The sequence below is a fragment of the Paroedura picta genome, chromosome 5 (assembly GCF_049243985.1).
Source record: "Paroedura picta isolate Pp20150507F chromosome 5, Ppicta_v3.0, whole genome shotgun sequence".
NCBI lineage: Eukaryota > Metazoa > Chordata > Lepidosauria > Squamata > Gekkonidae > Paroedura > Paroedura picta.
This window is the reverse complement of record NC_135373.1, coordinates 97,640,146-97,668,138: the sequence shown is the minus strand read 5'-3', so window position 1 is coordinate 97,668,138 and position 27,993 is coordinate 97,640,146. Positions and strand designations below refer to the sequence as shown.

Below are 27,993 nucleotides of genomic sequence, written 5' to 3'. Positions count from 1 at the left end.
GGAGAGTATAATCCCATCCAATACTGGAGATATCTCAAGTCTGCAATCTACCTTTCTACTAACCCTGAAGATCAGCTGCATTGGCAGCATTAAATTCAGATGGTTCACCCGTATCCAGCCCATTACTGACTCCAAGCACTGAGCATTCAGATTTGCTGGAAAAAGTAACACTATGTATCATCATCCATATATTGCTCACATCACAGTCCTTGCCTCCTGATGACCTCTCCCCTATAGCTTCACATAGATATTAAATAGGATGGTTGAGATCAAAATCTGCAAGACCCCACAGGTCAATTACTATAAGGCAGATCAGAAATCCCCCAACATTACTTTCTGAAGCTGACCTTCCCATATAGGGTTCAAACCACTATAACACAATGCCTCTTAGTCCCAAGCACTGAGGCAGTTTAGTGGGATACTACAGTTGATAGTATCAAAGGCTGTTGAGACATCCCGTGGAACTAGAAGTCAGATTCCCCCATCTGGTTCTCAGTACAGGTGATCAGCCAACGTAACCAAAGCAGTCTGTTCCAAACCTTGGTCTGAAACAAAACTGAAAAAGATACAAAGTGTTCCTATTAGACTTAGATAATATGACCTACGCATAATAGAACAGGAATGAAATCTATTTGCAAAAAAAATAATTCATATATGCTCATCTAATTCAGACAAATAATGCATCAACCTTTAAACAAGGTTTTGAATATGAATGCTCTGGGCAAAGAATCTGAGGTAGGGTTAGTCAGAGTAGTTCAGCAGTGGAATAGGCTGCCTAAGGAGGTGGTGAGCTCCCCCTCACTGGCAGTGTTCAAGCAAAGGTTAGATACAACTTTTCTTGGATGCTTTGGTCTGATCCTGCGTTGAGCAGGGGGTTGGACTAGATGGCCTGTATGGCCCCTTCCAACTCTATGGTTCTATGATTCTATGATTCTAGGGTTGGGCGCTTCAAAGTCCGTGCAGGTGGGATGGAAGGTGTGGGCGCTGGCCGGCGCACATACACAGGTGCAGAGTTTTGTGCCTGCATGTGTGTGCCCGCCAACATACTGGTGCCCGTGCCTCCCCTCCCCCCTCACGCCGTTAGCTGCTTCGGGCGCAAATGGCTGCTTCAGACGCCGAAGCGCCCAACACTAATCTGAGGGATGCATAGCCCCAACTACAGTACATCATTGCATGTGCATTCAGAGAGGCCTGAATTCAGCTTTAGTGTGTGTGCATACTTATCCCCACCCCAACCCACTGAACATGAGTGAAGCCTTAATTGTGAGGAGAGAATAGGGAACACACAGCTATTACATTGGACAATATTGGGTTTGTTTGTTTTATTTTTATTTCTTTTCTTTTTTTACAATTAAGGATGTGCAGTTAACACCCCACAAGAAAAAGCAGAAAAAAGTCTTATGGGAAAAAACAAGCATACTGAACACATACCAGTCAAATGGTACAGAGATATGGGGATGGCTTTGATTTTGAAATCTCAACAGAAAATTTTAAAAAGGATGAAATGCAACAGCTGTTCAATTCCCAAGTCTAAATAGGCACTGTAAAAAATAAAATAAAAAACACATTTCTGCTTTCTCCAGCACATGTCCCCAATCTAAACATACTGCCAAACATCTTGAATTCTCAAGAAGCAACTGAGAACAAAGTCTTACAGTGATAATAAAAGCTTGGGACCCACCCACCCACCCTCTTTAAAAACCACTCAGTGTTGCTGTCTGGACTGAAGGAAAGTAAGAAGGTTTTATAAAGGTTTGAAAGCATTCAAGGCAAAGAGCACAATATAGTTTGTTCACTATAACTTGTATTGAAAAAGGAGAATAAAACATTGAGATCTACATCATCATGGTACATAAAAGTGTTGTTTTGAAGAGAGATTTTGTGAAAATAACATTTTACAAGTTTGTTGTAGGGAAGGGGGGGAAGGACATTGCTTTAGCTGTCACCAATTGAAAGGGTTGATTCAAACTTCATTATAACCATTCTTATCCACTGTACATCTACCCTAGTTGGATCAGAGTGGATCTGCTCACTGGTGTCCCTTTGAATAACTGTAAACTAAACCACAGTATGCAACTCCATAGGAAGCTAAAGGATCAAGTGAATGGACAGCCAGTTATATTTCCCCTGCTTCACGCTCCTCTGAGCTCCTTCTGTCTTCTGATCGGCCATTAGCGCTTTCATAGGAACGTTTCCTGTCTTTGCAATCTCGGTCTCTAGGCGACTTCTCTCTGGAGCTCCCATCCTTGTCATGTGGTGTTCTGGGATGGTCTCTTGACCGTTCTTTATCTCTGGATGATCTTTCTTTTGAGGACCTGAGAAAATACAATCCATTTGATAGCTTATATTACTACTCTTTTATTTTTGTTTACTTGTTCAACAACTTTAAAAGTTAATTTTTATCAGAGCTTAAGGAAGCAGAGAGATTTCCAGAGTCACGAGTTGGGAAAAGTGAATAGTCTATATCTAGGTTATCTTTTCCTTACTTAAAATTTTAAATGTTAGAAGGATCACAATTTTAAAATGTGCTGCTGCTTTGTACATTTTTCATGTAATCCAAACAAAACTGGTGTGTGCATGCATGCATATACCTTGCAAGTAGAAAAATCAAGCCTTTTCTTAGATTCATTTTATCTATTTTGGTATCTGTACCTTGTCATTCTGCCTTCCTCTAAGCAACTGAGGGAGGTGCATATAATTCAGTGTTCTGCAGTTTTTTTCTTAGTGCCAAGAGATTAGCCCAAAGTCAACCAGGGTGCTTTGTGTTTGAGTGAGGATTTGAAACGTGATCTTGAACAATAGTCAAACTACTTAACTCTAATTTATCTGTTTCACATCTATCCTGTACCCCTGAGATCTGAAAATGGAGGAGAAAAGAGGTGGGGCTAATAGACTGAGCATAAGGTTCCCCAGATAATAGGTTTTAAGGATGGAGAGATACAGTATTGTGATGTGATTCTGGAAATAAGCTCCAGTATAAGCAGCAGTAAACAGGAAACAACTGGAACCTTCTAAGAATGATCAGTAGGTATATATAAACATAAGGACAGAAGTTTTGCTTGGGCCATAGTAAAGTTAAAGTATTCTGGATGCAGAAGGAGCATAGTAGGATCTGAATATGCCTAAAGGGTAAATGATGTCGGGAGCAAATGTATGGAAAAAGAAGAAAGGACAAAGATGACAGAAGGAAAAGGGTGATTGACATACTTAAGGTGGGAAATTACAAACAGATGTTTGTGATGTTTTATAAGAAGAAGCAATATGATTTGGTGACAAATTTCACAGAGAGAAAAGAAAGGAATTAAGATTAACACCAAGCTTCATACATAAAGAACATAGTGATAAGTCATCAATGATCCATGCACATCCACAGAATCAAAAGCCATTATTCCTGTTACATACCAAAATTAAATTGGTGATGAAAACACAATTGATCCTGTAATATGTTCATTAAAATTCAAGTATCTAATTAAATCAGGTATCATGGGAGCACATGACAATTATGAAGATCAATTCATGTCCCAAATAAAACTGATCAGCCATTCCAAGCAAGGCTGGAAAAAATATTGCTGAGATTGAAAACGGACCAAGACTTGCATACCCACTCTTTCCATTAAAATAAAGCAACATTTCCTTACCATCCAGATAAATGTACTGAACACAAAGGCAGATAAGAGAGTCAAACAAGTTTAATCATCATACAAGTAAAACTTCTCAGAAAGATTATACATATTTATTTACATGCCATGATAACCCTAATGTTAAAGTGCTACAATTAAATAATATGAGGGACACCATATGCTTAGATACAGCATATAAAGCATGGTTAAAATCGGGATAACGTTCAAGGTGTTATCAATGTTCCCACAAGAACAATAGTCAAGTTTCATGAGATATTCCTTCCTGCTGACCCAATAGTTACCGTTTTTTAGAACTGCGTTCTCTGCTCCTGTCCCTAGAGCTATGCCTGCTTCTCTGGTGGCTGCGGCTCCTGCTGCGACTGGCAGAACGAGATCGGTGACGGTGACGTTTTTCACGAGATCTTGATCGAGTTCTTCTTTTTCGGTCACGTGAAGATGAACGAGATCGATGTTTGCGGCGATCTCGGGACCTAGATCTGAAAGGAGATTCAGAGTGTATAAAAAGAAGCCACCAGATCGACCAATTCATCCCTGTGAAACTAATCTATGCGTGAATCAATTTCTGCAGGAAGAGGTTTGAAAATTTCATCATTTCAAGGAACTTTTAAGGCAAATGAGTATCTGTAAATTAACAGATACCAGTCTTGGTAGCAACAAGTCATTAAAAATGGCCAAGAGATCAAATAGTCTTGCAGCTCAAGTACCAGCTTCCTGCTCTCCAAAAATAGCCCACAGATACCAGGTGCCCAACAGCTCTCAAAGTGCAACAGAGACTCATGTTATTTCAAAGCAGACATGCTTCCTCTTTGCCTAACTGACCAACACACTCAAACTGTCTAGGCTCATCAAAGCATCGAAGCACAAATAATTCTGTTTTAAGATTCTATTAAGAAATGAGCTGTGCCAGCTGTTATCTATGGCTAGTGATTAAATACCAGCAGATCATGGATGTTTCTGTCACAGTCATACTCCATCAAAGTGACAGAAACTGGAACTGTGTGTCTTGTTACTAGGGAATACCTTGTTTATTAATGACACTAGATATAGATCTTGTAAAAATTCACAGGAAAAGTAAAGATGGTTCCTTACCTCTTGGGGTTCTTGCTATGGGAGCGGGACCTGAAAAGAAGGTTAAAAGTGTACAAGTAAAAATCTGCTGAAACGTCAACTTGGACAATCCATAAACTGGAACAGGATATCATTAAAGACGATGATGCTAACCAAGAGCATAAAATCCAAGTCAGAACCACAGGTACTGAACAAAAGAGATTACTGTCTTCTTTTTGATCAATGTTTCCCCTTCTAAGTGGAGTTCTTCAGAGATAGTTTGACAGACTTTAAAAAGCACAGGATGGTATAAATGAAAACTATAGTGAAAATAAGCATTTCAACATACTACCACAAATCACATACTCAAGTGACTATAATTTGTCCTAGCAGCAAACCTAAAACAACCAGGTCACTCAAACTAGACAGAAATCTTATTTAAAAGAAAGATTTGATTTTTTTAGATGCAGCAAATGCAAACACATTTTTATCATGCTGACTGACAAATGCAACAATTTCTACCTCCTTAGTTTCTCTCTTTCTTCCCTCTCCCTCTCTTCTCTCCTCTTGAGGCGCTCCTGATTTCTTTTCTCTTGTTTATCAGCCACAATTCTCTGAAAAACAAATTAACATTTTCCACAATGACTTTTATGAGGATTGTTACCAACAAGGCATTTACAAGACTGTGTTTGCTACTTTTCCATTTCTTGGCCCTTACCAATTGTAAACACAATCTGGCAGGATCATGTATAATTAAAAGTATATGTAGTACAGGTCATCTTTGTTCATTCCGAAGAGGGAATTAATGCAATCACTCTTTAGTAGAGTTGCCAGGTCAGGGTTGGGAAATACCTGGAAAGGTTGGGGATGGAGCGTGGGGGGGAGGGTTGACTCAGCAGGGTTTAATGCCTTACTGCCTACCCTCCAAAGCAGCCATTCTATAGAGGAACTGATCTTGGTAGTGTAGAGATCCACAGTAATAGCAATAGATCTCCAGGTGCCACATGGAGTTTGGCAACCATACTCTTTAGAGGTATGCTCTAAGCAGTGGATTAATTTTTAATGGGTATTGCCACTGTATTGCAGTGGGTTAATTTTTTAATTATTGCCACTGCAACCCTGTCATATATTGCTGCAGGTAAAGAAGTTTTTAAAGTCAAACCTCTCAATCGACACTGAAATATAGAATTTTGGTAATCTAACAGTAGGTGGCAAGTAATGCAGAAGAACTATACCAATGGTGCCTCTAAGCTCCTGTATTTCTCCAGGAAATATTTTCCACAGATGGGGAAGTCAGCAAAGGGAGTCAGAGAGAGAGAACTACAATGGGGAAGGTCCTAACATGACTATGTGAATTCAGAATATTAATTTGTTATCCTCAAAAACATTTTCTACATTTCCCACCTGAGGTTCTTCAGCAGGTGCTCAGAAAATCAGTGGGCTGTAAGCATTTATATTAACTCTTGAAATCTATCACAACCATCTGACCAGTAACCAGTTATCATGAATATTTTTTTAAACTCAATATATAATTACCCTAAGTTCTTCAAGTTTCTCTCTTATTTCAATAAAACCCAAGTGGAGTTTTCCTCCGAAGTGATCAGCAAGCCGCCTGTCATTATCATGTAGACCAAGATAGGCTGAGCACACTTCACAGACACGAAGCTTCTGCTGCTGGAAGCTAGAGGCAGGCATTGAATTTCTGTACACTTCCTGAAAGACACACAATATTATCTTCACAAATGCATGAACAGACAGCCATTCTTAGTAGGTAAAATTTTAATTTGTGAACAGCTCAAAGGCAAGTGAATCTATGGACTGGGCATCACTGCTGCATGGTCAACAGTATGATCAGGGATAGACTACTCCTGTAGAAGCTTTTCAGTGAATCACAAGTGTGGATCAGTCTATTATTACAGTCCTTGCCAGTATAATCACTATCAGAATACAATCACAATCTTAACAGTCTATAATCTTTAAACTGCTCCTGCAGAGCGGTCTAAATAAGATGTTAAGGCCTAAAGGGGAGGAGAAAGGGGCGGGATCTGTCTGGGATAAAAACGCGGAGGGGTCAATTTGATTGGCCACTCCAATTGTCAATCCAAGGCCAAGTGGGCAATTGGGGCCCGTCATCGGATTAGCCGCCCGGGGAGTCGCCGTGGGAAGAAGACCCTTCTCCGCAGGTGAGTCGCCTGCCGGAGGCCGCAGGAAAGGAGCGGGGCTACTGCGTCGAAGACGCGGCTGCCCTACTCCTTTCCTGCTGGCCACACAGCGGCCGAGTCACCGCCCATGGGCCCAGGACGATGCTGTGGCCTTGGCTGGGGGGGGCGGGGGGGGAAGGCTTTGTTCCGGGGAAAGCAACAGGCCGATCACATCAGAGACGCAACAAAGCCTTTTCCGCCCCCTCACATGAGGCTTCGTTCTGGGGAAAGGAGCAGGCCTGTCGCATCAGAGACACGATGAAGCCTTTTCCGCCCCCCCCCCTCCCACGAGGCCTCGGCTTCGTTCTGGCAAAAGGAGCAGGCCCGGAACGAAGCCTTTTAGGGCCGGCTGCACCCAAGGCTGCGGCGGGCCTGCTGCTTTCCCCGGGACGAAGCCGCGGTGTCAGGTGGGGGGGAGCAGGAAAGCCTTTGTTCCGGGGAAAGGAGGAGGCCCAGCGCATTAGAGACATGGCAGGCCTGCTCCTTTCCCCGGAATAAAGCCACGGCTTCGGGGGTGAGCCAAAAAGGCTTTGTTCCGGGGAAAGGAGCAGGCCTGCCGCATCAGAGATGTGGCGGGCCTGCTCCGTTCCCCAGAACGAAGCCATGGCCTTGGGTGTGGGGGGGCCAAAAGGTTTCGTTCCAGGGAAAGGAGCAGGCCCAACGCGTCACTGACATGCCGGACCTCCTCCTTTCCCCAGGACAAAGCTAGCGCCCGCTGTATTGGGCCTACAGCGGGCCTTAAATCTAGTTATTATTATAAACTGAGTTATCTGTATTGTTCCTGTTTTATGTAAACTGCCCTGAGCCATCGGGGAGTGCAGTATATAAATATAATAATATAATAATAAAATAACTTCAAAATTTAAATAGATATGGAAATTTGCCTAATCAAATGTGTGGATCCTCCTAGTGCATCATTATATGCTCTTCAGAATCACTGGAACTATGGAGGCCAGTATAGCTTGGCAGTGGACAAAGCGAAAACGAAAAGGCTAAAAAGATTTTCCCTATAGGAAGTGCAAATCATAGCATCCACAAACACAGCTATGGTTCAATAAAAGGGTTCGAGCTGAACATTAAGCACATTTGATCTAAGTGAAGTTCTGTTGCAGAACAGTGTAATTTGTGCTCTGCATGGATAAATCCTGCAACTCTTACTTCATATTGGGACTTAAAAGACTCACGGTATATGCCAGTACTTATTCATGGATTGCAAATATTAATGAATATAGGAGAACAAAGGATCCCATTAAGTGAGCCGCTTAAGAACATGGATTCAAATTACCTCTGCTTCTCTCTTCTTTGCTCTTGCTTTCTCCACTTCATCCATTACTTTCTGTGATTCTTCCACATTTCCATCAGCTCCAAGTTGCTCTACTTTGGCAAGCAGCTTCCCAATTTCTTCATTCAATTCATGGACTCGTTCAGCCTTTGGCAGAGAAAAAGATAAAATAATGGAACTGTTTTCTTCCAGCAAAGCTAAGTTGTGTGCCTTATGACAATTACATTTCAAAAATATACAGAAGCAACGCAATATAAAGAATGAATTAATGGAATAAGATTACACAGATCACAATTCGTTCTTCCCATAAACAAATTTGTTTTGAAAAGACTGCCTATTTTTTGCTACAGGCTGTCTATAAAGTAAGACAACAGCCAGTGTGGTATAGAGAGCAGAGCATTGGATTTGTATCTTTGTAGCTTGGCTTCACTCACACAAAGCTCACTGGGTGACTAACACACACACACACACACGTATTTCACAGGGTTGTTGTGAGAATAATGTAAATTAACTCCAGCACACACGATCCTGCCCCCCCTTCCACTATTGTGGAAGTTAAGATGTAGTCTGCTGCACTATTTTATTGGTTAAAACTAGGGTTTTTTTTCTAAGAAGGTCTCACACCCTTGATCATGCAAGATAAGATCTATGAGGAGCAAATTAGGATATTATGGCCTCTTGTAAAATTACCTCCTGTCCATGTCTTACTAGCAGGTTTGAGGAAGGGTGCTTGCACTCGAAAGCTCACGCCGTGAATAAATCTTTGTTCGTCTTAAAGGTGCCACGGGACTGATTTTGTTTTGTTAAGCAGGCCTAAGTTTTGGCCAAGCAAAGAATCCATGACGTTGAAAGACGACATGATTTAAACAAAATCAAAAATGTAATCTTTGATGCAACCACCCTGAGCACCCTTACTTTAATGAGACACAATGCCCCCTCTTCTGCCATTCTTAAGGCAGATTGTGTTATCAGATAGGAACAAAGTGGCCAAGTTTGGATGGCTGACATCTAGGCACAGAAGCCTCTGGACTAATTGGGAGAAGGAATGATTTTATTCTGTAGCTTATGTAATTCATGCTATTTTATATATTTATATGTATGCCACTTTTGATATGTATTCTAGAATCTATTTTGGTTTGCTCGTCTTGGACTGTAATAAATTAATTTAATTTGACTATCCTCCCCTGCTTAGAAATTACTAAACTGCACTATAATCCAGAACGAACTGGATCAGGGAAGCCCAGGTTCAAGTTCCTATTCAGCCACCAACACTCTGAATGAATCCTGTTAATATTATCCTTTCTTAGCTGTACTTTCACACCTGTAGTAGACTACTAGTGATTTCAGCAGTTTGTTGAAATTAATGAAATGTTTAAAAACATTTTCCACACTGAAAAAGTACTGGAGAAACAAACAGTTTACAAGAACCCCTGTAATCAGATAAATTCATAATGAGGTACCAGCAGAGTGAATGCTCGATGCTTACCTTGGCTGCAACTTCAGCACTGATTTCCTCTTGGGTTTCTGCCAATCTTTTCTTTGCTACTTCAGTTCTCCTATCACAGTCAGCTATGAATGACTGCAGATGATCCATTGCCTAAAGGATCAAAAGATTACTTGCTCAAAATAAATATTTTTTCATTCATTGCAGATTAAACTTGCAGCAGTAAAAAGCTGCACCAAAATATTCAACTTTTATATTTGAAACACCTGATCAAGGCTTTCTAGGGGATCCTAAAGTATAACTGAAATCAAATTTACAGGCATATTAAAACTTATAAGCACATATTTTTGTTAACACTCTTCCATTCCTGTGATTCTAATAACACTGACTAATTCAGAAAGCTGATGAGATGTACAATTGCACGGGAGGACTGAAACATATCCTTAAGTGAATTTGAACAGGAAAGGCGTTCAAGTGAGAAGATGAGTTGAATTTCACATACAGAAAATAATGTCCTAACTTCTCACTGAGTGAATGTGGCAGGATTAACAGCTGTTCTTCCACTTCCCAAAGGGTTTCTGTTCATCAGACAATATCGCTAATTGTATGTTCCCATTCCCATGTCTTCACTGACAGCAATCCTCTTGAAAGTATCACTCATACATTTCTTCATCTCGTCAAAACTAGAGAGTAAGCCCTGCTGAGTAGTTCTTCTAAAGCAAAAAAACTTTCAACAAAATGTCCCATTTCTTTTATTCCTACTAGAGGTCCAACGATATTCCACCATTAACCAACTAACCATGAATTATAAACCCCAAGAAACTGAGCATCTCACAAAATTGCATACTCCAAAAATGTATTCACTAAGTCACTGAGGATCATTTATTTTACAAGCCAAAACCAGCATGACACCATGTCCTTGAGTCAACTTCCCTCACTGTTACACCTCCCATCATATATATATAGGTTAGAGAGAATTCAAAGATAAACGTACATCAAGCTCAAAGAAAAAGTCTTGTTCTTTGGATGCGATTTCATAATCTGCTCTTAATGCCAAATCATGCACCTTCAGACATTCTCCAAGGTCCATTCTCTAAAGACAGAAAAACAGAATTTTATACATACTAAAGTGGCTTTAAACAATATTCTGATAAAATACTGTGAAGCAAGCAAATTTCATATAAGCTCAGAAACAATGCAATATTTCAATTAATTAGCACAACCAAATTATTAAGACAAAAGAAGTATTTTGTTTGATTTATGCATCACTCCCTCTCAGACTTGCCATCTTGGGGCAGTGATCAGAACTAGGTCCATGCTAAGATGGTCTATATAATATTGCTCAAATGAAGAATAGCCGACTAATATTTGTTTGAACATCCATCTACTGCTGCCATAATATGAGCATTATGCTGCTGGGTCTTAATAAAGGTACTACCTGGCTTTGGTTTTTGGATTCTATTTGGAAGCAGTGTGGCCACCTATAGCCTCAGCATTTCTAGCAGTACTTGAACTTGTAAGACTAAACTATTCTGAATAAGTCTTCCCTCTTCGTGCAGTTATCCTACTATCCTTGTATATCTATCAGCCTGTTTGTTTAATAAAGGCCATAGAAAGGGGAAATTACGAATTATGATCTTCATAACAAACGCCAAATACCTTCAATTCTATTCAGACTCCTTTAACTGACCTTCTTACAGTGAGGACAACTGATGGTGGAGTTTTCCTGTGGCAGAAGTGGTAGAATGCAAGCCTAAGCCTCTCCCATGGCAAGGAGAGACATCCAAAAATTATGAGGCCTGAGGAAGTAGTGTCTTAGACACGATAATTCTAAAAGTGATTATCAGGCAGCACTGTACAAGCATTCATAATAAACAGCAAAAAAAGTCAATCTGAAGTTGAGACAAATCTGTTCAGAGTTCTAGTTTATAAAAACTAATTTAGCATGTATTACCTGCAGAATTTTCAGCCATGCAACCAGATGTACTATAATGCTTTAACAGAGGGAAATTACCATAAACTGTCATTTTTACACATTTTAAAGAAATTAATAGCAAACAGATACAATAAACACTCAGTATTTACAGCAGCTGGCCATTGTCTAAACCAGGATGCAGGATTAAACTGACGAGTATTCTAATCCAGCAGGGCATTTTTGTAAATATGATAAATTCTAGTCCAGTCTGCTCTGCACCTACTACCTTATTGTCATTTCTTTTCATTGGCACATTGTTACACAAATAGAAATAAGACCACTAAGAATAGGCTCAGATTCTTAGGGTACTCCACCACCACTAACTAAAATGCTGTTTAATTGTCATGGCTTTTCCTTAGATTCTTTCAGTAGCAAATCATTGTATTAGCTTGTTTGGTCAGGGTTCAACCATACTCAATGGTGACCTGATTACATTTGTGTTCAAAACAGTAAATTATCAGTAACAAGCTTGAAACAACTGAATTTCATCTGAAACATTTAAACATTTAGATTTAATGATATCCATGTATTTAAATCATTAGATAGTTTTTAACATTTACTTTATATCCCTCCTTGCCGGCATGTCCTAATGGCCAATTTTTATGCTTTGAGGTAGAAGACTGAAAGTAGCAAACTCAGAAATGGTTATAAGAAAGTTTGTTGAAAAACTTTTTCAGGTAACACGACAGAGATTAAACAATATTTAAATTATCCAGTAATGCAAATATTACTGAAAATTGTGTAAAGGCATTGCTCAGGTGGTTTCATATCCTGAGATTAGCAAAAATGCCTGATGTTGTTTCTATCATGTCTTGGAAATGTACAGACATATTATGCCTATCTGGTCGGAATGTCTGAAAGCAAAAGTATTCTGAAGGAATATTCATAAAGAAATATGCAAGATTGTTGGGTATGACCAGGAATCAGCCTATTAGGTTATTATCAGTGAATACCCAAGGTATATGCATATCTCATTGCTTTATGGGTTTTAGACAGTCCATTTCCACTTATTTATTATTAGCAAGAAAGCCCATTGCAACCAGGAATGCAATGGGTGCTAGGATCCAGGGGACACCGACAGGCGCAGATCTCTCTCTCTAGCTCTGTTGCAGGAGCCATAGGAGGTAATCAGGGCTGTTTGTAGCAGGGAACGAGAGCTCATTGGGGCAGCTCTCCCTGTCTCTCTCTTGCAGCAGGAGCCATAGCAAGTAATCAGGACGGGTTGGCAGGGCTCTCTGTCTCTCTTTCTCTCACATGCTGGCTCCTGCAGCATCTGACAGCAAAGTGGCTAGCATCTAGGAAGGGAGGGCGGGAACCCTTCCCTGATTGGCCCTATTCCAACTTGGACACCCTGGACCGTTCCACCCCCAGGATGTTTCACAAATATTAAGAGGAGGAACAATGGATAAGGATGGTCTTCTGGCTAAAGTCTTGAGCACTGATAACCAGGAGTAAGATCATTACTAGATACAAACACAGTTAGTGATACAGGTATAACCAATAACTGAACTTGGACATCAGAACTTTATGTGTTTTAAAGTTCATAATTTAAAAAAATCAGGAGTTTACAGATTTACTCATCATGATACCTTTCCTCTTGGACAGCAAAACTTTCCAAAGCTAGGAGATGCTGATGCTGAAGAGAACATCTCTGTAGTCATACTGTGTCATGCTTTGGAATTGCTCTCTGAAGTTCAATGTACTATCAAGCAGATCCTACTCCTTTCCTAAGTTTATGGATGTGGGCAGAGTTGTGATGACCACATAGGTAGTCAAGGACACATAGGCACTCAACACATAATTCCTAATAATCACAACTCTGATAGAACTTAGCAGTACTATTATCCAGGAAAACCTCAAACAAAAGTAAGATGGAAATAAGGGAACACAGAAAAAAATGGCATGTTGATCACTCTGGATAGCAGGGTCTCTGCCTGCAGTGTGACTCACTGTGCCTCTCCCCTACTGAAGCAGCATCAAGTATATCCAGAAATACTAGCCCAGGGGAAGGAATAGCATAGGGATGAGTGGAGGTACCTGCTGGAGGAGGAATTGGGCAAACAGATCCACATACATTTGACAGAATCCAACCAATACATTTAAAACAAAATTTACAGTGCCATAATTTTGCTTGCTCATGTCATATGACATCTGATTTCCTTTGCTTGTTTCTTGAAACGACCTGCCTCATAACTTCATAGATACTTCTACACTCTACAATGATTGAGCCCCTATCTAACTACTGCAGATGCATTATGTCTACAAAAAAAGAGCTCACCTTTTAACAACTATTTTACTTCCTCCCAACTTACCTACAGGCCAAAGAGCTTTTACCAACTTTTAAAATAACAAACACATTGGCTACTATAGCATGAAGGTGGCATTCTGCACTACATAAAAGTAGTACGTTGTTCTTTATACATAGAGTTTTTAAAATTTGCTGTTGGAGAAGCAAGTTGTTTTTTTCATTTTTTTTCTTTGTTGTTTTCCTGTAACCTTCCTGACTATCATTCCTTCAGGCCACTCTAAACAAATAGTTTATCATCATATAACTGTTCCATATGCAAAGAAAGTTAACATGTCAGGCTAGGCTACAATCTTTTTGTTTGTCCCATGAAGTGATAGATCCCAAGAACAGGTTTACCATATGTTGTGAGATAAAACTGTTCTTGGGCTTCTACTTTAGATAGTGGGCTGTGTTGAAAGAGTACACATGAAAAACATAAATATTCAAGTCTACCACACTAAAGGTAAGTAGTGAGACTGTAAGCTATCAGCTCCTTCCAATCATAAGCACAAACCTAATATTCCCAAAGTTATTCACTTCTGGGTTTATTTTCAGCCCACATCTCCAACCCTCTTTTTTTTGAGCCAACCAAAAAAACAAAAAACATTCAGACCACACATGTGAATTTGTAACTTCTTTGAAACAAAGTGCTAGTGAGTGACAGTATCTGAATAAATGATTCAAAACACAACATGAGTGTCAAAGAATGTTTTTTTTCCTGATGCCACTTTCACTTTGACAAAACTATATGGAAAGTGTAATAGCTAAATAATACCTTCGTTTCATCATTTCTAGTATTTTCAGCAAAGATTTTATTGTAGTATCTCATAACTTCTCAGTAGAAGTAAAAAGACTGGGTCTAATCAGTTGCTTCCCTTGGTGAAAAAAGAATGAAGGAAGGATCATGGGGCCTGCATAAGCAAAAGCCATGTGGAATAGGGGTTGTAATAAGGAGAGATCTGCTGATATGGAGCAAAGAAATCAGCTGGATTCAACCCAAAACTTATTATTTTGCATGAGAATGTTTTGCTGCATGATATAAAAAAGTGTGCATGAAGTTGTCATTGCTTGTTTATATGTAAACTTAACTTTCAACCACTCAAAAGTGGTGGATGAATTCTTAATTAGCTGCTTTTTGTACTATCTTAAATATTCAATTAAATTGACCTGTTAAGACCAATAAATAGAATTATGAACAGTAAGACTAGGATGATAGGTTAATTTTTTGTTGTGATGATGACCAGAGTTGCCCCACCCAATGTTTGTTTACATACATCATCATAGTTTTAATAAAATTACAGGAAACTGTGAACAGATTAGGCTTAGGTTTTGTGATAGCAATAATTAGAAAATATGGTTATTAAAGTAAAGCTGAAAAAGTAAAGTAAAGCTGAAAAATAAGCCTAGCTCCTAAATGTTTGGGCTGGATCTCAGAGCCAAAGAAAATTAGTTAATGTCTATGTTGTGAAAGAAAAACAGTCTTAAGATGGAAACTAGTAGCAGAATTAACTCAGAACAGAATAAAAGATCAGGAAAGCTAGCACCTATTCACTAGGACAATTAAAATGCCAGAGCACAATTCAAATTTTTTACTATTTTACAAATAGGGGCAGTGAGAGCGAAACAGCTGATGTGCTCTAGTCTTTTTATAACAGGATAGTATATTGAACATGCAACGTTGAATTTAGGCTCATAAGCTCAGTGTATATGACTAAGCAAAAACCTACTGAATATGGCAGCCAAGCCCCACAAATCTAAGAACAAGGGTCACAAACTGCTGGGAATTGTACAGTTAAACATTTCTGTAAGTAATATATGCAAAGTATAAAATACGCACTGTTCCAGAGAGGACGTCATGAGGGCAGCAGTTGAGAAGATGACTTTTGCATACTCTGTCATCACTGAATTTGATTCGTTGACGGGTAGTGTCCCCTGCAACACAGAAACATACACCACTGATTAGACAAACATGGAATGTTCTAAAGGCCAGTGTTGTTTCATTTGCATCCAAAGGACTGTTCTCCGTGTTACATAAAGAAAATGTGACAAAATAGAAACTAAAACTTGACTCTAGCTCAGCAATCATTTAAATGTAGTAACTATTTAATATACTGCATAACACTAAAATAGTACACAGAAAGTTAAACATGTAACTATACATCATGAAGAATCATTGCCTTTACAGTGTACGTACAAAAGTCACAGATTCTAATACACATGGACTGTCCTTCAAGTTTCTATTGAATGTCACTGACATTTCTTCAAGCCCTCATGATGCGGTTGCAAAGCCCTTTTACTTTGGGCAGGCTGAACACAGGTGGATGAGTTTATAAACCTAGAACACTGGAAGAAACAGGAATGCCTACCAGTAGTATTAAACGATTTATATTTCATAAGCTGAACACAGTGCATCTGCATTAATGACGAAATGAGACTTCTAGAAACACAAAAGCATCAGCCTGCTTACCACATTGATGTCCAATTGCAAGTCTAATCAATCATATCTGTGAACAAGGTTGGAAATATTAGATCTAAATTGTAAGCTCAATTACCTGGCTACTGATTTACTGCAGAGGTTACTGTCCCTCAATGTACAACAGAAAGGTCATTATTTCAGATTTGCAAAGGAGGTCCTGTCTAAAGATGCAGCAGCAGTTTCACAACTCATGTATTTTATTTATTCCTTAAAACTGCCATTGTGTAAAGTGAAAACCTATTGGTGAATTACTGTAGCAGAAGAAATCTGCTTTCTGAAGCAGAAAAAGGATGTGTTCATAACTTTTCCACACAACTTTACCACAAAAGGTAGAAATGGTAGAAGTTACAAATGTACTCATTACTCCATTCTATTAAATTTGGAGCACCCAGTTTAGAAGAAGAAGAAGAGTTGGTTCTTATATGCCGCTTTTCCCTACCCGAAGGAGGCTCAAAGCAGCTTACAGTCGCCTTCCCATTCCTCTCCTCACAACAGACACCCTGTGGGGTGGGTGAGGCTGAGAGAGCCCTGATATTACTGCTCAGTCAGAACAGTTTTATCAGTGGCGTGGCGAGCCCAAGGTCACCCGGCTGGTTGCATGTGGGGGAGCACAGAATCGAACCTGACATGCCAGATTAGAAGTCCACACTCCTAACCACTACACCAAACTGGCTTGAAATCTATGCTCCAAACCCCTGACCTAATCACTCTATTGTATAAATTCAGTTTTAACTATTTGCCCTATGCAGAGGGCCATATTCTGCTTAAATTAAACTTTTATTTTAGAAACTAAAACAGAATAATTAGATTAAGTAATTCATATCCTACGGCAGCTTCAGAGTAGTTCAACAATAGGTTTACAAATGCTAGGTCTCTCAATGTACTAGGTTTAAATTAATGAAAATTTAGAGTTGCCCTTAAAAGTCATGCCTCCTACTGCAGAATACTTGAGGGAATGTGGATACTTTCCTCCCAATCTTGCTCTCTTTTTAAGACACATGTGCGCTGGTTCCACATTAATTAACACATCTGAAAAGTTAGCAATAACTCACGGCTCGGCGAATGCGGGGCCTTTCTGACACTCCCTTGCAGAATGAAGTAGGCAGGCATAGATACATTGAACCTTTATAAATAAAACAAGGGGCCAGATTGTTCAGTTTGTATATAATAAACTCTGCCAGCATTTTCATCACAGCATCTAGAAATACAAGTTAATTGTAAAAAACAGGGACACCTGAATGATGTTGTGCCTGACAGCGATGTACTAGCCTATTTGGGGGGAGGGGGGTTTGCTGAAAATAGCTGATATTTAACCAGGGCTGGGCTGGAAAAATATTTTAATTCCTAGGTATCAATGTTTTGTTTATATGTCTTTCTCTAAAATTACCCAGGTACCTATGCATTTGATGTTGGACCTAAAATTTGATTCTGGTGCCTAGAATTTGAAATATTTTCCAGTCCTGCTTATAAATATAGCCATTTACATTTTTAAAAACAACTAGTTTTCAGCAAGAGTGGCTTGATCACAAAATGTAATGTAAATCATCATCATTATATATAAAAGTGAACTCTGATGGGAAAACTGAATTTTTAAATAAATTGAAATAATTTTTGCTCTCTTTTAATGTTTAAAACAAGGTTGTTACTGTAGCTCATCAGCACCCAGGTATAGAGATATTTTTAAAACCTACTGTTACATACTCCAGTGCCCCCAAATGTCTTTAATTTACTAATGATAAGTAATAGCAATACTAAATGTATGCAATTATAAAACTAAGTTCATCTTTAGAAACAGCAGCTTCCTTTTTTTTGCAACATGTCTGGCCCAAACCATATTTTCATAATAGAGATGGAAGCAATTATATAAAACCTGTAAGGACAATTGCTATGCACACATATTATATCTTTTCCTGCATTTTACAATCCAACTCCCTGCATTGTTAAAGGAATCATATTCCACTCAACCTGAAATCCAAAAGCAACGTCAAAATTTTCCACACAACTAGGTATTAAATAAGTTGTGATCATTACAAAGTAAAGATATGAGCCCCCTTTTATAATGGCTTATTTTTCAGATTACACTTTAAGCAACACTTGCAGTTATTTAACAAAAAGGAAGTTTCACAGGTTAACCAAAGTTTTAACCCACATCCTTTTGATAACTCTTGGTTTCAGGTCTATCCATGATTTTTCCCATTGATAGAAATATATATAACATTTATGACACAGTTATACTTCTATAACTGTATTTGGTTGCCTCCAGAGAGAAGCTATTTAAGGGGAAATAATCAACAAAGCAGTGAACATCCACCTAAGACAAATGGAATTAAGGTCTACCTGTGCATCAAACAAACATATAAACAGCCCTGCTGGATCAGACCACTGGTCCATCAAGTCCAACACCCTGTCTTATACAATGGCCAATCAGTTACTCTGGAGTGCCAACAACAGGGCACAGAGGCCAAGGCCTTCCACAGATATTGCCTCCTGGCACTGGCATTCAGAGGTTTACTGCCTTTAGGCACCAGACCTATCATAACACACCTCTTTTATAAGGCATCCCCACTTGGATTTTGGCAAATATAGAGTTGTAAGTATGTTGACTGATGGGAGACTACAATGCAATTCAACAAGTAGCTTAAATTGTTCATAACAGAAACTCAACAAAATCAGTGTGGTGTAGAGCAGGGGTAGTCAACCTGTGGTCCTCCAGATGTCCATGATCTACAATTCCCATGCACCCCTGCCAGCAAACGCTGGCAGGGGCTCATGGGAATTGTAGTCCATGGACATCTGGAGGACCACAGGTTGACTACCCCTGGTGTAGAGAGCCTATGCGATATAGAGTGTCTGACTAGGATCTGAGAGTCCCAGGTTCAAGTCCGTTCTCTGCCATGGAAGCTTGCTGGGTGACCTTGGGACAGTCACACAGCTTAACCTACCTCACATGGTTGTTGTGAGGGAAAACGGAGGTGGGGAGAAGGATGTAAGCCGCTTTGGGTCCCTATTGGGAGAAAAGAGGGGTATAAATGAAGTAAATAAAAATAATCAGACAAAATCATCAAGTGCTTCCTTTCCAAAGACACCATACCAAGCAAGTAAGCTAAGCCTTGAGCAGATGTTACCTAGTGTTAACTTCCTTTCCTTCCCAATGGATACAGGGTCTGTTTTGAGATACCATAAACAACTTTTGTCTTCTGCCACCCCTACAACCACAACCCTCAATCGGAGCTCACCACCATATAGGCATCATAAATTCTTCTTTGATTAATCTCTATCTTCTACATTTTTACCCTAATACTTTATGAAGGGGCTGAGACTCAGATATCCAGTTCTTCTCTCCATTTTAAGCAACAATTCTATAAAGTAGGTTAGGCAAAGAGTAAGTTGCCTAAAGTCACCCACAGAGCTTCATGGCTGAGTAGGGATACGAACATTGATTCCTTGCACCTAGATCAACACACAAATCATGACAAAAAAAGCAGTTCTCCCTTGTTTAAACCACTCTATATTCCAAATCACTCAAAACTAAATCCAGGTTCATGACTTTTTAAAACTAAGCACAGATTAATATTTCCCATATTATAACTACAGTCACTGCAGAGAAAAAGGCATTTGCCAGAATCAACCTGCAGACTCAGAAGAGCATCACTAAAAAGCCATCTTGGTATCTTCTGTCCACGCAAACCAGAAAACACCATATAGGAGAAGGAATTTTTTTTATATTGACTTCTATTATGATATGCAATTATAAAGAAGGGGATATCGCTAAAGCATATTTTTAAATGAACAAATTTTTATCTGGGAAAGAGGGCTTCAGAAATCTCTGATAACCTGAAGTTCTAATCAGTTTGCTTCTAACAACTCAAGATCTCCAGAACAGATCTGTGTTCTTCTAATCTAAAGATATTTTTAACAAACACTCCTTCATTTAGAATCATAGAGTTGGAAGGGGTCATACAGGCCCTCTAGTCCAACCCCCTGCTCAACGCAGGATCAGCCCAAAGTATCCTAAAGCAGTGGTCCCCAACCTTTCTGAGGCTGGGGACCGGCAGGGCATCGGGCCGCGCCCGCACGGACCTCGTCCCCGCGGGCCATGCCCGCGCATCGGGCTGCCCCCGCGGGCCGCCCCCGCAAAGGCCACGCCCCCGCACCGGGCCACGCCCGCGCATCGGGCCGCGCGGCCCAGCCCTGATTCTCTCTCCCCACCCTCCCGCAGTAAGAAGCTTCCCGGGCTGCAAGCTTGCGGCCTGGGAAGTTTTTTACTGCGGGGGTGGGGGTGGGGAGAGGGAGCCGCGGCCCGGCGCCGGACCACGGCCCGCAGGTTGGGGACCACTGTCCTAAAGCATCCAAGAAAAATGTGTATCCAACCTTTGCTTAAAGACTGCCAGTGAAGAGGAGCTCACCACCTCCTTATGCAGCCTATTCCACTGCTGACTGTGAAAATGTTTTACTCTGACTGTGAAAATGTTTTTCCTGATATCTAGCCTGTATCATTGTACTTGTAGTTTTAACCCATGACTGCACGTCCTTTCCTCTGCAGCCAATGGGAACATCATCCTGCCCTCCTACAAGACAGCCTTTCAAATACCTACAGAGGGCTATCATGTCCCCTTTCAACCTCCTTTTCTCCATGCTGAACATTCTCAACCTATCTTCATAGGGCTTGGTCCCTTGGCCCCAGATCATCCTCGTCGCTCTCCTCTGTACCCTTTCAATTTTATCTACATCCTTCTTGAAGCGAGGCCTCCAGAACTGCACACAGTACTCCAGGTGTGGTCTAGCCAGTGCTGTATACAATGGGTCTATGACATCTTGTGATTTTGATGTGATGCCCCTATTGATGCAGCCCAAAATGGCATTTGCCTTTTTTACCACTGCATCACACTGCCTGCCCATGTTTAGCTTACAATCCACCCCAAGGTCTCGTTCACACACAGTGTTACCTAGAAGCATATCCCCCATCTAGTAGGCATGCTTTTCATTTTTCTGACCCAGATGCAGAACTTTACACTTATCTTTATTAAATTGCATCTTGTTCTCATTTGCCCATTTTTCCATTGTGTTCAGATCTTGTTGAACTCTGTCTCTATCTTCTGGAGTATTTGCCAGTCCCCCCAATTTGGTGTCATCTGCAAACTTGATGAGTAGTCCCTCCACCCCCTCATCTAGATCATTAATAAATATGTTAAAAAGTACCGGACCAAGCCCCCGAGGTATGAAAGAAATATCATTATGAAAGAAATATCTTTATGAAAGAAATATCATTTATTACTTTAAAAATTCATTCTGCTACTTCAGACAAACAGCTACCCAAGTTTATCTTTGGAACAGAAAGTCTTTTCCAGGATTTCTCCTTGCAAAACGTAAAGCAACGTGAAGGACCTCAGGTTTCCTCTCTCAATTTATCTAGTATACTCAAAGGAATCACCAGAAGAAAGACATCAGCAGCAACCCAAAAATATGGGTAGGTAATAGATGAGAATTTCTAAATTGAATTTTTATTCAATTTGCATCTGGGTATTTTTGCACTGAAAGAAAATCTCTCTGACGTAAATGTTATCCAGCCTATCAGGAAGAGTTTTCAGGTTGCCAGAAGGACTGTATCTCTAAGGCACTTAAAATGCTTCCATGGATCAGTCTTCTTTGTATAAAAACAACAACATAGAACATATTGTCTATTTCCAATATGCTTTAACAACTGAGGTAATAAAAAGGCAACTATAGTTTCTACTATAGTTGCCTTTTTGTTTACAGAAAGAAAACTAAGATTGAGTTCAGTGGCACCTATTTATACCAACTTTAACTCAAACTTTATTTAGCTGCTACAGACAACCCACCAGAAAGAAAATTAGTTATACATAGTTATGCCTTGACCTCAATGGTCCAAGCTAGCCTGATCTCATCAGATACATAGGCCTTGCTTAGTATTTGGATGGAAGATCACCAAGGAAGTCTAGGGTCACTATGCAGAGACAGGCAATGGCAAACCCCCTTGGAATGCCTATTGCCTTAAAGAACATATTGGGTCACCATAATATGCCTCAGACTTAATGGCACTTTCCACCATTACTTACCGTATTTGCCGGCGTATAAGACGATTGGGCGTATAAGGTGACCCCCCAACATTTCCACTCAAAATATAGTTTGTTACATTATAGTACCTGTCATTGTCACCATTGTACGGCTGCAGCGCAACGGTGTACGGCTGCATCTCCCTGTGATCGGTACTAGTGCGCAAGTGCAAGCTCTGCGTAGACAAGGGGTGGGCTGGAGCACCACTGCTTCCCGCCAAGCAGAACGGGCTGGTCACGCCCAAAAGGCTGGCACCCGTCTCACTGCTGATGCTCGCCGCAGCCATGCTGGTGACCCGCCGCGGCAGCGCTGGACACCACACGATACTGGATGGTATGTAGAATGAGGTGAGCGGGCATTGGGAGGCCACTATGGGCACTGGGCAGGCATCAGGAGGCCACTATGGGCAGCTATGTCTATCCCAACTGAAGTGCACTCAGCGTATAGGATGACCCCCCCACTTGGAGGCATGCTTTTCAGGCGGAAAAAAGTCTTATACGCCAGCAAATACTGTAGCTGTATTCTTAACATACTGTCACGTCCACATTAAAAGCCAATGTCCTAAAAAGACAAAGTTGTAGAGAGATTTCTCCGTGCATTTTATCTCAAGAATTCAAATGTGCCCACAATATTAGGAGTAGGAGCAATATCTCCAGTACATATTGTTATCGTACGGTAATTCTATATGTTATGCAAGTTCTATTAAATAATGATTCAAAATATGTGTACAGAATCTCAGACTTAAGTGAAGCACTAAACATGGTAGGCATAAAAGGTTGTAGTTCTTGTTACAGGTCTCTAGTACGGCTCAATCTCTAATGTGCTCAAGAACCACAGACCCACAGCTGTCTTTTGATCACTGAAAATTAGATCAGTAGGAATCTAGAAACTGAGAACGACCAATTCAGATTGCTGCAGATTTTATTTCAGAATTCCAAATATGTATAAACTGAAAATATGATCTGTGCAATATACAAGTATTTGCCTTTGTCCTTCAAGATCAGTCCACTGAAGAAACCCATCATGTTCACTTAGATCACTAAGGTTCCATCCGCCTATAGCCCTACCTATTTTCTCATTTCCTCCCACCCAGTGAGAGGGGGTGTAGGTACAATCAAGGAAAGCTGAAATCGGGTAGCCTGGGAAACCCTAGACCAAAAGGATGAAATAGCCAAAACCTGTCATAATAGGGCTTTCAGTTTCAGTTAACTGTATTGAAAATTCTGAGTGAGATATGTGTATCTAACATACACACAACTGTAATAAATGTTTTTCTAGTTTCAGCCATGGTAACTTTCATGGTATCAAGGTAAATTCTAAGCACACAGGCATCCAATTATATTCTGATTACATGGTTTTAAGGGCACTGAGATGAACCCTATGCCTTTAACCATGGGTTAAGCGTCTGATCAAGTATCAAGACACAAGGAACAAATAAGAAAAACAAGAATTTGTCCTGACCTGACAGGATTATGTGAAAACCACAAGGCCATAGAACTCAACACAGCATTTTTAGGAACAGTTATATGAGTTTCATTAGTAAGCCTATATTTTTCACATTAGTACCACATTTCCCAAGCAGTTTTCAAGTCTGTTAAAAATCTGGAAATAGATATCTGAAGACTCAGTATCTCAAAAAGAAAGAAAGAATTAAATCTAGAGACACACCTTTTTGCACTTTTCCAATGCTAAAGTTGGTATTCTGGCAAGCACTAAAGTAGTTCCTATTAAATATCTTATCAATTGGAGCTAGTTAAATCTTCTCAAAGCAGTGTTCTATTAACTCACTCTTGTATACTGTAGAGAAAGTTTTCAAGAATTTATAATTTAAACATAGCTATCTGGTTCAAAAGTAGTATGCAAAAATGTGTCTGGTGATCACATGCTACTGAAGAGTTAATTTCTTTTTACTGTTAGAAAGTTTTAATTGATAAATTGAATGAGATCATCATTTCTGTACAAGCAATAGACTTCTTTTTTCATTTGCAAACGTTGAATTGTCTATTTAGCTCTTTGATGGCAAAAAACAACTATATAATTATATAGGTACAATTAAATCTTAACCAATTTTCCCAAAATTTCAATTCCTCATACCCAAAAGAAAGCAGACAAAATGGAGTTTTCTTTCATTGCTTTTTGAAATTTTTCTTGTCTAATTTGATATAATCATTATTTAAACACATAAATGATATTAACACAAAGATACAATACATACACTAGTCTGTGACTTATAAAGACATTTGGAATACAATACAGTACTTGTTTTTATTTCAAAACTGTGGACACCGAAAATCCTCCCAACTGAATTCCAAGGGACTCTGACAAAGTGAATGATAAAGTCATCTAAGACCAGTGTACACCTTTAAAGCAAGGCAAGAATTACATATTAAATAATTAAATAAATAACTATATTACTAAAGGAGTTTCAGGAGTTATAATCCAAATGATCAACAATTAACAAGTTATTAATAAGATGCTGTGTCAAGGAGAATGAAACAGACAAATCTGAAAGCCCAGAAATACTGAATGGAATAACATGTTAACTTAAACTAAGCAAATTTAGGTTAAATAGTATTAACTGCAAAACATCACCTAATAGTCAGAAGAAACTGTCTCATAGATAATAAGTCTTTACATGCAGATTTTTTATGATTCATAGGACAGTAGATCCACTGCTTTTTCTCTCCCCAGTATATGATCACCCCACATGTCAGGATAAATGGTTAAGATTACAGTAAGGCCTACGAAGTTCACTAATGAATGAAACTGCTTTGAATTCCATGGAAATACACAAATGGATCCATAAAACAGACACATAAAAGTTTTCCTCAAAAGTATGCTGATAGACAATCCCCTCAGCAAATGTGTTATTACCATTTTCATTCCAGTTAAGCCATTCTCATTTAAAGAAACAAAAGATATCAGTAAAGCCAGAAAAGGGATGCTGACAAATTCTGATTCCCCAATTATGCTGAATTTTGTATGGGGATATTGGTTTGAAATGCTGGTTTGGGTCAGATTTCCAGTAGGTTGGCCAGGACCATCGTTTGGAATTAGGGCCGAATCAAGCCAACTCACACACTTCCTCCCGTTACAATAAGGCAAACTGCTGTTTCACTGAGCCGAGATGAACTAGGGATGGGGCAATTTCGTATTTCGAAGTGAACCAGATCCTGCTCGCAGTCGATCCACTGGCTGAGACTGTCAATGTCGCGTACGTGGCGGAAGACGGAAGTGAACCACTCTTCGGTACAACGAGAGACACGACTGCCCCCTCCTCCGAGGGAGGCCCCTGGCGTCTCTTCTCACCCCAATCCGCCCCCCCCTCCACATAACCTCCCTTTAGCGCTTCCCAGTAGCGGCGCCGGGACGCCGGCCGGCCTCTCACCCCGCCTAAGCCCCGCCCCTGCAGGGGGGAAGGCGATACGCAGGCGCTGCCAACCACCGCACTAGGCCTCTCTCCCCCGCGCCGGCACTCCGCCGCCTTCTTCAAGCCTGATGAGCAGGCAGCACTTCTTACCGTCCCGGGAGGTGCCCATGAGCTGGTCCAGCATCGCGCGCATTTGGGCCTGTGCCGACATCCTGAAAGCGCGCGGGGCCCGGAGGGGCCGGCCTCGTCCCTGTAAGCCCCGCCCACAGCGGCCTAGAAGGTGTCGAGCCCGACGCGACGGTCGCTTCTCTCCGGGACAAGCTCAGAGGGAATCGCGCTCGCTCTCTCCGTCTCTCTTTAAGGCCGCAGTAGTCACAAAGCCGCCTTCAGTTAACGCGGCTGCCGGAAGGGACGGCGAGGGACCGCCTCGTGCCAGTCTGTTGCTGCGGACGGCGGGTCCCCCTGTGCTCGCCCCCTTCACGCCTGCCTCACTAGGCGCGCGCGCTGCCAGGCGGTAACGGACATCCGCGCGCACGCGCCATTCCCCCGCCTCTCCTGACGACTAGTATCCTGCTGATTGGCCAAGCCCAGCTTGCGGTGCCTGTAACGTAAAGCGTCTTCGCTGATTGGCCTTCAGAACCCGTCGTCCCTCCGGGCCGGCGTTCAAGCTGATTGGAGACGCAGCCACCAGCCTCTTTCTGTGACGTTTCTCCTTTGAATCGCCCGAGTGTCATCGGCCCACAACTGATTGAGTTATTAGGCATACCTCCGCGGCCAGCCAAAACAGTTCGGTTTTATGGGATGGGAAGAAGGTAAAAAAGCTCATTCCGTGGCCAAAGTGTCGCCATGCTGGGAGCGGGGATGAAGCTTGACATCGAAGGTGGACCTAACGAGAATTCGAATTTCTCTTGTGTTTTGTGTTATGACGGGGTTGCCGTAGCAATAAAAGAGAGGCGTGTTGGACAAACGAACAATTGTAGCTTAAGCTTTTGCAGACTAGATTGCTTTTACTGACATATTTCCATACATAGAATCATAGAATAATAGAGATGGAAGGCACCTCATGGAAAAACTATCAGGAAAAACTTTCCCGTGTGGGCAATGAGACTTAAATGGCACGTAAAATAAAGTCCAGTGGCACCACGAGCATTTATTTCAGTATGAGCAGCTTAGCCTCAGCTCATTCTTCAAAAAGATATATGAAGGGGAAAATTGTGCTGGGAATTATGAGAAAGGTAGGGGGTTTGGTGTAAATTACACCAATTGTTTCTTCAGTGTTCATATAAAGAATAAGAGATGAAGTATAAGATTTCATTCATAAATGTCAGTCTGTACTAGTCTTGTTCTAGGGCAGACTATCTTGCAGTTAAATGCTATGAACTGCAAAAGGGTGTAGGCTGTGATTTTCTTATGCAAAACTGAAGTGTGTCATGGATTATGCCCCTTGCTTTTCACTTATATTTTATATCTTTGCAAAATGTATATGCTTATTCTAGGCTGTATTGGAAACAAGCTCACCAAAATTTAGTTATTTCCATCTTGTCAGATATTGGAAGCTAAGCAGGATTGTCCCTGGATATTATTTAGATGGGAAACGAAGAAATACTGGAGATGTGACACAGGCAGGAAATGGCAAACCATCTGTGGATGTGTTTTGCCTTAAATCAGCTTTGAGTTGACAGCAAAAAAGGGAGGGGGAGTCATAAACCTTGGTGATAAAACTAGCATGCTAAAGATGGCTGAAAGAGCATTTTGTTGCACATCTTCCAAAATCTAGGAACAGAAAGTCCTTTACAGGACTCCTACAGAGACCTATGCCCCAAAGACCGAAACGCCTAAGACCTAGCAGAAGAAGTCTATCCTTCCTGATGAGCTGCAATAAAGAACAGTTGCACAGAGGGTCTTAGCTTGTGAATGGAATGTTAATTCCAGGTCATGGAGAGCTTTGCAAGGAAGAACCAGCACCTTGAATTCCATTGAAAATAGACAATAAAACTGTTCTGTAGTTGGTGGAATAGGCATCTGCACTATCAATAGACTTCTACTTGTAGATTGTACTAATTGACATTTCTACAATAATTTTAAGGGCAGCCCCACATAAATGTGCTTTACAGTATTCCAACCTAGGGATTACAGAAGCATGAATCAGTATTATTAATTCAGCTCAGACTAAATGAAAAGGACCTCCAAATGAT

The 27,993-nt window shown here is 40.5% G+C and overlaps 1 protein-coding gene across 6 annotated transcripts; it reads right to left on the bottom strand.

Moving 5' to 3' along the window:
• Positions 1-1,307: 1,307 nt before the first annotated feature.
• On the bottom strand, positions 1,308-26,355 carry LUC7L2 (LUC7 like 2, pre-mRNA splicing factor). 6 transcript variants are annotated; one of them, XM_077339295.1, is made up of 12 exons: positions 25,949-26,355; positions 19,296-19,357; positions 17,406-17,476; positions 15,715-15,809; positions 10,610-10,708; positions 9,658-9,768; positions 8,175-8,318; positions 6,225-6,401; positions 5,211-5,302; positions 4,731-4,760; positions 3,923-4,117; positions 1,308-2,315 (listed from the first exon to the last, which is right to left on the bottom strand). In XM_077339295.1, the coding sequence occupies exons 3-12, from the start codon at positions 17,461-17,463 to the stop codon at positions 2,117-2,119; spliced, it is 1,200 nt and encodes a 399-aa protein (XP_077195410.1). In that variant the 5' UTR covers positions 17,464-17,476; positions 19,296-19,357; positions 25,949-26,355; the 3' UTR covers positions 1,308-2,116. The 6 variants fall into 6 exon arrangements, with proteins under 6 accessions (XP_077195410.1, XP_077195412.1, XP_077195409.1 ...); XM_077339297.1 differs by lacking the exon at positions 19,296-19,357 and adding an exon at positions 16,345-16,381 and having other exon boundaries at positions 25,949-26,352; XM_077339294.1 differs by lacking the exon at positions 19,296-19,357 and having other exon boundaries at positions 25,949-26,354.
• Positions 26,356-27,993: the final 1,638 nt, after the last annotated feature.